This window comes from Hyposmocoma kahamanoa, unplaced genomic scaffold (genome assembly GCF_003589595.1).
Source record: "Hyposmocoma kahamanoa isolate Upper Pololo Valley unplaced genomic scaffold, ASM358959v1 122, whole genome shotgun sequence".
NCBI lineage: Eukaryota > Metazoa > Arthropoda > Insecta > Lepidoptera > Cosmopterigidae > Hyposmocoma > Hyposmocoma kahamanoa.
Window position 1 is genome coordinate 2,140,842 of NW_020653424.1, and position 13,583 is coordinate 2,154,424.

The following is a 13,583-nucleotide window of genomic DNA, read 5'->3' on the forward strand; positions in this document are numbered from 1 at the left end:
TCTTCGATATCTTAACCGATTTATCTTAATCGATTGGATAAGGCGCTTTCCGAGCTTTCCTTTATAGATTATAAGAAAAATGAAATCTTTTTATATACATTTTTAAGACTTTAAAGGCCTAAAATATAGGAATGTATTAGTCTCGCATTAAATAAATTAATAAAATCCAGATTTTATTTAAAATAATAAAAGATTTCCATATTACATTCTTGCTTTGTAAACAATAGGACGTCCGGTAACTTTGATTCGATAACTATGTTCTGAAAAACGTTTGTAACCTTTTGGCAAGTAAAAGTAATCGTACGGGTGTGACGTCACTGCGGTTCGGTTTCGAATATGACAGTTTGACGTTCTATTCGGGTATTGTGAATAAAAATGAAAGAAAAGGTCGACAACTGAGTTATCGTAGGGTTCTGAATCGACCTGCCACAAATTTTCTAGTTGTCAAAATAACCGATTGCCAGTTCATAGTCGATTTGGTTTTTATAAAAAAATATTTTTTTTGTTATAAGGATTAACTAAACAATTCTTTGAGAGGAGTCATGTATAACGTTCTTAATAATAACCGTTTGAGTGTATAATAATATTTTACTGTGTTTGCTTTCTTATTATATAAATAATAAGTTGTTACAAACATTGGACGCGTTGATGTAAAATGAAAATTAAACTATATGAGAAGTCAAGAGTGCTACCATTTGTACATTCTATCCCAAAAACAATCTTATTTCGATGCAAGCTTAAAGTGAGCTTATTATAATATTACGCTTATTCGTACCATGACGAACCTGTCAACCAAGTAATTTATTATTGCTAAAGTGACTGAAATAACGAATGATTTCCCAATATTGTCTATTCCTTATTAAAAATAGGAAAGAGATAATGCTATTTGTACTATATAATGCCAACTCTTTATTTTTTGATGTTCCGAATCGTCTTATCGTAGTATAATGTTTAAGTACCTAATGTTATTTACATTCAGAGAATTTTGACTGTTAAGAAAAGAAAAGCATGTAATAATAAAATCTATTCAAATTACGTTGTTTTCAATAATTATTCCGCACTTTCATGAAGAACTAGTGTCAACCGTTAGTTTCGCCAAGGAGCTATAGATGGCGTTGTCATAATTTTACGAAACATCGCGTGTTTTTATTTAACAAGAAATTATTTCCTATGTGCTATTAAATAAAAAATAACCAAATATTGAAGAGATAAATAATTTCAATTTAACTCTTAATCATTACAAATCAATATTAAGACATTAAAACTGAAAATAATATTGTTTCTATTGCATCCGTGTAACTACTTTAAGATTGCTAAATTTGACATAAGAGCAATATTACTTTAATGTTAAAGTCGCATCATAATACGAACTGAGTGAATGAATAGTCACAGAGCTGCCAATAAAACATCATAGTTTTAACATTACAATAAGCTTACATTAAGCGCGCTATGGTACGAAAAATCAATGTAAGGTTAAAGTAACATTGTTTTAAGAGGTTGTGGTAGGCCCCCAGGGTTTTGGCTCTCTATGGGGCTCCTATATGGGCTGAAGCTCTGAATGCCCAGACCAGGACGCTGTTGCGGAGGCCGCAACGGGTCATGGCGATCAGAGTGGCGAGGGCGTATCGCACCGTGTCCTACGAGGCAGCGTGCGTCCTCGCGGGTACCCCCCCATGGGACCTAGAGGCGGAGGTCTTAAAGGCCGTATACACCCATAGGGCTGACGCCAGGAGGGAAGGGGCAGACCTGTACCCCGAAGACGTTCACAGGTGGAGACTGAACGCGAGGCGGGAGCTGTTCCAAAAATGGCAAACACGGCTGGAGGACCCGACTGCTGGCGTCCGTACAGTAGAGGCAGTGCGGCCAATACTTAAGGAATGGGTGGAGGAGCGGAAGGGGCCGCTCACCTATCGACTGGTACAGGTGCTCTCGGGGCATGGATGCTTCGGGAGATACCTGTACAAGATCGCTGGGAGAGAGCCGACCCCTATCTGCCATCAGTGTGGCTGCGCCGAAGATACGGCGCAGCACACGTTGGCGGAATGCCCAGAGTGGGCAGAGGAACGGGCGGCAATGGTCGCCGTGGTGGGACACGATCTCTCATTACCGGCAGTAGTCAAGTCTATGGTCGGAAGCGAGAGGTCGTGGGAGGCGGTGAGCTCCTTCTGTGAGGTTGTAATAACACGGAAGGAGACGGCGGAGCGGATTAGAGAGGATGACGTCCTCGCTGATCCCCGCCGGCGGAAGAGGACAGGGCGGAGGCGCCGCGCGGAAATGCGCCTTTTCCCACCGTAATGGGACTCGAGTGACGAGTCGGGGATTACTCGTCGCCCGTAACATTCAGTCCCAAGAGGGTAGGGCGACTTCCACGTGTTCCAGGAAGCCGCCCCCAGGTGCACCAGTGGCAAGGGCCACTTGAGAGGGTTCGCGCGCCAAACAAAGGCCGCGAACGTCCGCTCTTTGGGGGTCGTGGGTAATGGGTAACCGGTACCATAACCCCCACTAAGCGGCTGGTTGGAACACCCCGGAGTTTTGGTGGGTAGGCTTCCTTTCTGGAAAAGAGTCCCACATAACCCCGCACCTCCCCGGGCGCGGTGGTATGCGTAACGCATTTCTCCGGGTTAAAAAAAAAAAAAAAAAAAAAAAAGGCCCCCAGGGTTTCTTAATCTGTGGTCCATGGACCCCTAAGGGGTCCGTGTAATGAACGCCGGGGGTCCGTGGCGAGCCCATCTTACATAATGGAACAGCAACTGTCACACTAACTATTCATATGTAATTAACTAAACTTTAACCGCAAACAATATAAGCTAGTAAAAGTTAAACCTAGTTCTTTTATCTTTTCGGAAAGGGTCCGTGGGCTCTTTGACATTTTGAGAGGGGTCCATGACTAGAAAAAGGTTAAGAATCCTATAAATTGCTGCCAATAACATACGTGAAGAATGTGTAGGATTCGTTTCTTACCGAGAGTTGGAATCATACTCTATATTTCACAAAGCAGTTATGAATAATAATATATATATATATATACTTAGAATAATAACGCATAGAATGATAGTTTCATATCAAACGAACTGTCACAAGTAAGGCAAAAATCAAATTCATGTAGGCTAGTTTTAGTAGTAGGTTAATTTTCGGTTTTAGTGTTCGATGTTAGTATCTATTTTATGTTTGTCTGACGTATTTTTATACTCATTTACCGCACATTTCGTCATTTTTAGCTGAAATTCTGGAGCTGTTCGCGGTGCAAGTTGACCTTGAGCACTGAAGGCCCGCCCGCTCGTGTAGGCCCTTTGGGAGCGCTTCAATTTCCCTCACTTAGCGTGTGCGGACTAGGTTTCTATGCGTTATTATTCTAAGTATGTATATAATTTTGTTTAAGTTGGTTTACTTTTTTTTATACAAATGTACGGGCGCATTTGACCTTCATCTCACCTGAAAGAAAGTGACGATGAGGTCGACACTAGAGCATGCACATCTAAATAATGCCTATTCAATCTCGCCTTGAAAAGGTCCAAGTCATAACGTTCAGGGAACAAGTCTGCAGGCACGGAATTTCACTCCATAGCCGTTCGCCATATAAATGTGGAAGCGTGCGAATCTTTGGAATATCCACAACATAGGTAATTAATTACAAACTAATTTAAGCGTAAACTAATTTAAGTGTAATTTAAAACGTGTAGCTAGTGAAGGGCGGTTTCTCCTGACACAAGGCATGGACATAGGTGACTGGGTCTACTGTTGTTTAGTGGACAATGGTTTTGATAAAATAAAGGTTAATATTTATATTAAATGATTTCGATACGAAATTCATTTTGAATCAGCGACAAACTAGTCTAAACGTAACGCATAACATATCGCGCACACGCACACCACAGTGATAGAGATTGATATCTAATGTATGGTAACTCCATAAAAACGTAGCAGCCTGGTTTGTATGTGTGTACTAGGGTTGTTGCAAATGTCAGCATTCGCATCCGTGGATAATCTGCAAAAATTAAAATATCCGCATCTGCACTAGCATCCGCATACGTCGATGTTGATATTCATTATGGATGTTCGAGTCGTGACGTGATTTAAATACTACGCTGGAATAATTTACAGTCTGTAAGCTGACTCTGTAGCATATAATTTTGATAACATTTCGCAACGAATAGGCTAGGCAGATTGATTGATTCTTGTGTTAATAAATGTCACAAAATCATTGATATAATATTTTATTACAATACCATAGATTTTGTTTTTATAACTAAGTGACGGGACGAACATGTCGTGCGCCTGATGGAAGCGACACGCCTGTCCATAACAGTTGCAGTGCCACGCAGAGCTTTCAGCATCCACTGATGTTAAGATCAAAAAATCATTATCCGCATGAGCATCCGCTGGTGTGTAAAAACCTGCATCAATAATAACCCTAGTGTGCACGCCCGCCATAGATCGCGAGATTATGCGAATGTGTGCATCTGTACACGACACGCGGGCGCGCAAATTTACAAGCAACGGTGCTACGTTTGTTTAAAGTTACCATACTTAATCTTAATACACTATGCTGATACAGTGCATCCTTTTGTTTCAGATCAAAAGCCGAAGAAATTCCCGATTCTAGTATTCATACACGGCGATTCCTTTGAGTGGAGTTCAGGGAATCCTTACGACGGGAGGATCCTCGCGTCATATGGGAATATTATGGTTATTACAGTCAATTTCAGACTGGGGATACTGGGTAAGTTGATGTTGCGGACTATATGAATGTTGGTAGTGAAGATGAGTTAGACAAAGACAAAGATAGGGTAACAAAATAGGTCAAAAGTTAGAAGCAGTTACAATTTAGAACTTGAGTACAAAGATTAAAGACGTTAAAAGACTATAAATCCATGGTTTGCGGCGCCTGCTGCGATTCGCTACATTAAAACCATCATTTATTCTATAATACTTGTACCTATGTTTATCTGGCGTTAAATAAAGAAAACGCTCCAAATGTACAGACATAATATATCACGAATATGTTCGTATAGATGAAAATAAACCGTTTTCGGTCTCATTTTGGCATTTGGCTCCATTTTGGGATTATTTTTAGGGCCGGGTATTTCAACGCGGCGCGACCTAATGGAAATAATTATTACATTTAGCTCGCACCAGTCACAATGCGGGGTATATTCACATTTTACATTAACCGTTTTTTTTGCTTAGTTTATAACTTTTAAATTCGATTTGAAATTAAAGTATTTTTTTATTCCAAATGTATATTTTTTCTTCTAGGTCTAGAAAAGTAGGTAGGTATGCCATTAAAATTTCTAAAAACCAAGTTCGAGTCATGTTTTCTTCTGCCAAATACATAGCATTTGCCGCCTGGGGCGTGAACGGGCTATGCAAAGTTTGGTGTGTTATGCCGGTTATTTTAACCTCTCACGGTCCCTATACGTAGATGAGATGCCGATGAGCGTGAAATAAACCCCCGGTACAAAATATTGTACTTCAAAATGTTAATAAAGTCAACGTCCGTAAGGTAACGAATCGTCGTGAGCCCAAACACGGCAATTTTGGTGTAAATGGTTGAGAAGTTGTGCAATCTGCAGATTATTCCGGTTGCAGCATCAGATCAAAGTTGCCATGTCATTGTAACATTATCTGATTTCAATGGAATATCAAATTTCAAGCCGACTGAACAAGCGTGAAAGTAAAATAAATAATATTCATTTAACGACTGAAACCCCTAAACTTACGGAGATAAGAGCTAGGGATGCACGATGTTTTGCTTTGATTCGATTTTTCGTTTCTGTGCTTGACGAAATCATTAATAAGATCAGACTTTTATTGAAATTATGAATACGATCTAAACGATTCGATTTGCCTTAATTTTGAATCGATTAAAAATATCGCTAGATCGTATGCAATTCAATCGATCTTCATAAAAGTCGAATCGTAAGTCCATCCCTAAAAAGAGTTAATCATCTTTAAATAACTGAAGTTCATCAAACGTAGTTAAGAATCATCCCGATTAAATTAAACTTCGAACTAAAAAAAACCGTCTTGAGGTCAGTCCATCCAAGCCACATCAGAGCCACGATGCCACAGAAGTCTCGCAAATACAAAGGTTTCATACTTATGTTAATTTTATTTATTTATTAAAATCAAGCAACTACGACCCATACAAAAGATAACATACATGCAATATAATATAAAAAACTAAATAACTAGTTGCACTTGTCGGCGATGTGTGGCGCAATATGGTGTCTGGAAACCGACTTCAGAATCTCCGGTATACGACACCCTTTCGGTCAAAACTCCTCCTCCATGAACCCCTTTCTTTGTGTAGGGGGTTAAAAATACAAATGTCCAAAATGTCATCGAAGACCGTGTCCCCAGGAGGTTGGTAACTTTACACCTTCAGTTGGCTTTTTGGAAGGAATAGCTGTCAATTTCCTGATTACCAGAACCTACAACGAGGTGAACGGAAAGTTTCTTACCGAGGAGTTCCACGCTTTGTCCTCAGAGACTTATGCTTTCCACTCCGATAGCACTGCTTGCGTGGAGTTGGAGGACTAACCCGACTAACACTCGTGCAGTCTGCCCGGATTCATGGACTGATAGATACCGTTTTCGTTATACATCAGGTAGTGTTGTGTTCATAATCAAGGTTATATCAATAAATAATATTCCGTATTACTTAATCCGCTGGCTCAGCGACCTAAAGGTGGGTTTTGGTCTCCAATACGAGTAGACGCCAGCGCGCTGTCTTATGCGATCTCCTCCCAGTTCTCTGCGTACAGCGTGCGGCGGTTTTATGCATAAAATATCTATTGTTTAAAAATAATGGCCGTAAAATTTTATGAACAGTAAAAATTTTTATGATAAAGGTTCTAAGCTGAAATGTATGTTTTTTCATGACTACAGTCATCCTTTAATATAAGCTGGTACCGTTATTAAAATGCTACCCTCTCATTATTTATTTATAAGTTGAATTTAAATCTTTTGTCTAGCTTGACGTGCTCTTGAATCAAGTACAAGTACAAGTTTCATTTAAGTTTTGATTCGCTAATTTTGTAATTCACTAGTTCGTCCAGCTTGTCTTATTAGACAAAGTTCCATTACTTTTTCTAAGCAGCCATTGACTTAATTAATATTTGAGATCGTTTTGTTTTTTCGAGATGTTTTTGATCTATAACCAATTGTAATCTCATACTCATCGGCAACATCGCTCTCCTACTCTATGTATTGTTCATCACGACTGTCGCTCTCCAACAACGAATTGAAATATTTATTTTGAGCCGCAATTAACTCGTCATGATGCATACTCAACTTCTTGACTCTGCACAAATATTCAACTTCTCTTTTTTATTAACATTTTCTTTTAATTTATTTGCGCTAAGAGTCTTCTTTGTCTCGCTAATTTACGATCTAATAGTATTCTATCCATTTTCTTTAATCACAACGGTCGCCAGGTGTTCGGGATAATGTCAGGTATATGGACAGACGATACGGCGGGCCGCAGCATTTGCTCCCTTAATAAAACACTTACTGAATTGGGAGATAATTTCCGTATATTTTAAAGGTATTTAAAAACAAGACTCTTTTCCAACAAAAAAACTAAAACAAATATGATACAGACAAAGGTGATATACATCATTAAGGAAAATAAAAAATAAAATGTTAAACTAAGAAGGTTTCGTCGCGAAAATAGAAATAATAGAAATGGAAAATGATAAGAATTATCACAAATATTTAATTATCATAAAAATTTATTTATTATTAATTTATTTATTATATAAGAAAATTGTAATAAATGTATCTTGTAAACGGCAGGTAGACAGGTGAGTAGGTAGGTATAAGTAGTTCGTTAAAAAAGCTCTTTCAAGTTGTAAGTAATTACACTTTTTATCAAAGGAGCTCTAGTTTTTGGTAAATACATTTTTATTAAAGTATAAAACACAAAACCCTGGGCGTTGCGAAAGTTTATAGCTTATACCCATCTACTGCCTTTCTCTAGAGCCGGTCACCTTCCTCAGGTCGTACGTTTAGCCGTAGGGCATCCTACACCATGTTTGCTATGGCGGGTAGGGTAGCCACTATAGAAAAAGTCTGCTCTGGCCATCGCCTCAATTGCAGACATGACTGGCCCAGTTCCACTTCAGCTTACTGGTTTTGCGAGCTATGTCAGTGACTTTAGTTCTCTAATGTATGACTTCATTACGAATCCTGTCCATCAGAGAAACTCCAAGCATAGCTTACGCCATTTCACGTCACAGCTCCGCAAGTCATAACATGGCTTCTCGAAAGCTGTTCAGGAAAATTCATGCAAAACTAGTAACAACCTAGCAAAAATCAGACACGAGCTTATATAACCACAAACAATAAATACATATATAACAAGAACTTAACGACACTTAATTATAAAGCGGTCAGCCTACCTGTGTCATTACAGTCTGGTATTCTTCAAATAAGTAAATTATATTTTTGGTTCGAACTTTTGACTCCAGATCATAATTATTCAGCACATTGTTCAAACTGCCGGCTCTACAAAGAAAACTATAATGTCTGTAAATTAATCCATGCCAAGGGAATTACAGCGACAACCACTTGTTGTAAGAAATATCGCACAATAAGTCAGGGTCATCAATATCACCGTGTACGAGGGCGACACTGCAAGTTTTTAGAAATGGCTACTTTGAAACATTAAAATTTAATAAAATATTAAAATTTTAAAAATTTAACTTTTCGACATCCCTAACGAGTATATTTCTTTCGTTTGCTATTTGTTCTTACAAATTGGCGGCAAGTTGAAAATTATTTGTTTCACTCAACATGAATTGAACTCGAGAAAATTTTCGTGCAATGATTTTCTATGACATTCGTTGTGATTTAAGTCAATAAGAAAGTTATTATTGGCTTCGGTCGGCCTTTATTGATGAAGTTCCGTCCCGTGCCACTGTTTATAACTGGTTTAATGAGTTTAGACGTGGTCGCACCAATTTTTCTGATGCTCTGCGCGACAGACGGCCTTCAACTGTGCTGTGCAGCTCATTATACAGCCTGGCAAAAGAGTGACCTACCAGCAGATCCGGACAAGTTTAGACATTGATATAAGTCAAATACACAAAATTCTTCATGAACATTTAGCGGTCAGGAAGCTTTGTGCTCGGTGGAAACCTCTTTATTTGACCGAAATCCAAAAACTCCGTCGTGTTGATTGGTGTCGTGAAATGTTACAAAAATTTGACCGAGGTCACTCAAATGTTGTATTAGATGTAGTCACGGGTGATGAAAGCTGGATTTACTGTTACGACCCAGAAACTAAAAAGACAGTCTGCTTAGTGGGTGTTTCCTTTAGAATTGCCTACAAAAGTAAAGCGAGGACGAAGCGTGGGAAAGAAGATGGTAGCCTCATTTTTCGGACAGACAGGTCACGCGACTATTGCTGTTAAAAATGAAATTACTGCGGAATGGTAGGTACACCAACAATTTCATGCTACTCGTTTTGGAAAAGTTCGGGAGAAATGACCTCGCAGTAGGATCATGCTTCATCATGACAACGCACTATGGAAAATGATAGAACAACGGCATATCAAAAATCGTTTTACTTAAGTCGTTATTGACGCACTTTAATTTTTTTTTAAATTGTATTAGAGTGGTACTTTAATATAATGTAGTAATTTTGCGTGAATTGCATTTGGAATACATATTTTTTAATGTGAGAAATTGTAATTCGTAAGAATGTCTATTTCAGGTCTGTTCGCTTCAATACTTTAAATTTCATTTCTTTCAAAAACTTGTGGAAATATATATAAAGTGTTATGCATTTCTAAAAAGCTCATAGTATATATATTTTAAAGCAATTATAATGTTGTGGATTGTTTGATTATTTTTCTATAAAAAAAAATACAAAAGGTGAGGGAAAAAAAAGGTACGTATTTGAAATTCATCGAGACTTTTGACAGTTACCGATGTCTCCCGGTGCTTTACATTTAGTGTTGTTTTATAGCTCAGATATTCATAAATAACATTTATAAAAATCAGCTGCGGATACGTGCGGTTTTAGAAGTTATCGCGAAAACTACGATATAAGTCAAGAAACGGAAAACCGCTATATATTGTGGTTTCTTATGTTGTACTATTGATTTGATTAGTTTGCGGTATATTTCAATAAATTATAGGTATTTATTAATATCAGGGCGTTTTGTCAACATTTTGCACTTATTTTGTGGTACTACTTTAATCAACAAAATGCACACTACCCGCTTTTATGAAATTATATAAGAAGAGTGAATTAATTTAATAAAGCTATTACAAATTGATAATAATACTAAACAGATCTTTGATTGTTACGTATCATCACTGAATTTCAAAATGTCAAATTCTTTCAAGTGTTCCAAGCGTGAATTACCTATTACTCTCATACATTGAAGGAGGAAAAAAACTTGAAACCCTATCAACAGTTTTAAAAGAAAACTATCATGTTTCTGAAGACAACATGTGTTTTATTATCAGTGATGTTCAAAGGAATCTCATTCCTTCCTTTAATAAACGATGGGCAGAAGCGTCCAGGAAAAAGGATTCGTTTCTAAAAAAGAACGAAAATTGGTTGGATTCTGAATATTTGGTAACCTTACCGAGCATTGAAGAAGTAACACCTGACATCACGCCATCTACTTCTTCTTGGAAACGCGGAAGACCCTGTGTCTCTTATGGAGACTCATCAGAATCCGAAACCAAAAAACGAAAATATACCGCGCTATTTAGTGAATATGGCTTTGAACACATTTGCAATGCCTATGTTCAGGGCTTACGTTCAATAGGAGAAGAAATAGAAGCAAAACTCGTGAAAAAGCTAAGGGTTGCTGACCGTGATGATACAAAGTCTCTATATTTGAATCTCATAGAAAACGCAAGCGAGAGCAAAATGCTAATGGATCAAGAAGCATTGAGTGTTTTCATTGACTTAGATTTAACGAAAGCACAATATATATACTTAAGGAATTTAACAAACGAACGAGACTGTGTTCTATTCCCACCATTTTATAAAATACAAGAAATCAATCAGACATGTTATCCACCATCTACAGCAATAGAAATTACAAATACACATGCAAAAGTACTAAACCTTCAAGATTTATTGGACCATACTGTAGCTAGGATTTTGGCCATAGATTCGGTGTATAAGAATGGATTGTGTCATTTAGTTTTATACAGTAAATGGGGATGTGATGGTTCATGGTCAAAGTCAGTACAAACAAAAACTTCCAGAGGAGTCTGAACTTGTTTCTGATGCAAATTTGTTTATTACGTCGTTAGTGCCTATTAAATTAGTCAATAAGCTTACTGGCGACATTGTCTGGCAAAATCCAGTGCCTTCGTCAGTCCGTTTTTGTCGGCCCATATCGATAGAATTTTGTAAAGAAACTCTTGAAAAAACTAAAGCTGTTGTTGATGCAATAAAGAACCAAATAATTTCCTTGCGGCCATCATTAATTAATAAAGAAGGTGAAGGAGTGAATGTGAAGCACGAACTCTTTCTGACTATGATAGATAGATGAGAACAGATACACCATCTGAATCCACGTGTACAATCTGTGGAGCTACTCCACGGCAAATGAATGATCTGACTAAAGTCACTAGCAGGCCAGAAAATGAAAATGCATATCAATACGGACTTTCCACATTGCATGCCTGGATTCGTTGTATGGAAATGGTATTACATATCTCATATAATCTTTCTTTTCGAACATGGTCAGCCACAAGTGAAGAAAAGAAAAGACAAAAGCAAGAAAAGAAAACCCTAGTACAAAAACTTTTTCGGGAGGAGCTAGGATTGATCATCGACAAACCACGACAAGGAAGTGGTAATACCAATGACGGTAATACTGCTAGACGATATTTTCACAACGCAAATTGTTCTTCTGAAATCACCGGAGTGGATGTGAATTTGATCAAAAGGTTCTATATTATTTTGCAAGCTCTTTCATCAGGCGTAATGATAAATGCAGAAAAATTTGGCAAATATGCCATGGAAACTGCCAGGATTTATGTACGTAATTATGAATGGTACTACATGCCATCTTCAGTACACAAAATTTTGATTCATGGTGAAAGTGTCATTAAGCATTTTGGTGTAATTCCTATTGGTCAACTTTCCGAAAATGCACAAGAATCCCGTAATAAGGATTATAAAAAATGTCGCCTACATCATGCCAGGAAGTGCTCTCGATCAACTACAAATGAGGCTGTATTTCATACTCTTCTCTACACATCAGATCCGTACATTTCCAGTCTTAGAAAAACATATAGCTAAAGTGTGAAGGCACTTGATGAAGATACCCTGGATCTTTTAAAAGTGAATGAACTCATTTTGGATCCTGAAGTTCAACAAGTATAATAAAACATAATATACACATTGACATACATACATTTCTAACATTATTTTACTTTTAAATTAGTATTTTGTAACTTTTTTTAGTATACGCGTTTGTAATCTTATAACTTTTAATTTCTTAATTAAATAGATAAGAGCTTAAACACGATTGTTTTTTTAAAGAACTAATGTAATAATACATTTTTATTAATAATATAAGTAGCGTTGTCCTTAAGAAAATCAAATAAAAGCTATTTCTGAAATATATTTTTTCATTTTTTTTCAAAAATAAACATACTCTTATGAAAGTATAACATCTGAACTTTAACTAAAGCAGTATTTAATACTCTATGCTTGTGTAAAAATTCAATAGTCTATCTTAACAAATAAGAAAGTTATTGATTTTTGATCTGAAATAGACCTCGATTTTCCATAGTGCAACGCCTCAGCACACACCGCCCAACGAACAATTAACTATTTGGCAACGTCAGGGGTAGAAATACTAGGTCAACCGCTATACCATCCAGACCTCGCATCATGCGATATTTATTTATTCCTGAAAATAAAGGAAAAACTCCGGGGAAAGCGATTCACTGACGCCGAGTAAACAGTGGCTGCATTTGAAGAGGCCGTAGAAGAGACCGCCAAAGAAGAGTGGGCTAAATTCTTCTCTCAGTGGTTCCAGCGAACGCAGCGACGTGTTGTTGTCATTGGACATTACTTTCATTTTAAAAATATTAACTTGCTAGTTTGCCCCTCGTATGATTAATACACAATATAAAAAATGTTTCGCCAACTTTTAAAGGCGATAGGATCTTTACAGTCTTATAAAAAACTAAATTCACTTTTCTTTATATGTATAGTTGCCTATCCATGTAATGTTATAATGATCATTGGCAACTGCAAGAGAGATTCAAGACCTCTTTCTCGAAATTTGTTTGAATTTGAAAACTCAACCCTATTCCTTCTAAATTTGTTGAACATTGCTCAACTTAACTAAATTGACTTGTAGAGAACACTTCAGACCAAGATAAAAGCTTTATGTAATTATTTAAAAGCATGGAAAAGCTTTTTGAGTATCTTGTAATCACTAGAACATAATATCAATAAAATTTTCATTGCCATAAGGTGGAATTTAAATTAAACTTCATTCAAAATGTTTTTCGAAATATTCTAGGCGTTATTGTTTTTTTAACTCTCGACGCAAAAAGCGCGGAGGGATAAGTTGAAGGCTATTTAA

The 13,583-nt window shown here is 37.2% G+C and overlaps 1 protein-coding gene across 1 annotated transcript in view; it reads left to right on the plus strand.

Annotated features, from left to right (window-relative positions):
• The first annotated feature begins 2,476 nt into the window (after window positions 1-2,476).
• The window catches only part of LOC113240206, a 36,730-nt gene continuing 25,623 nt past the window's right edge, over window positions 2,477-13,583 (plus strand). Inside the window, exons 1-2 of the mRNA XM_026477457.1 lie at window positions 2,477-2,480; window positions 4,574-4,720. Coding sequence (XP_026333242.1) covers window positions 2,477-2,480; window positions 4,574-4,720 — 151 coding nt within the window. The remainder of the gene's footprint in view (window positions 2,481-4,573; window positions 4,721-13,583) is intronic.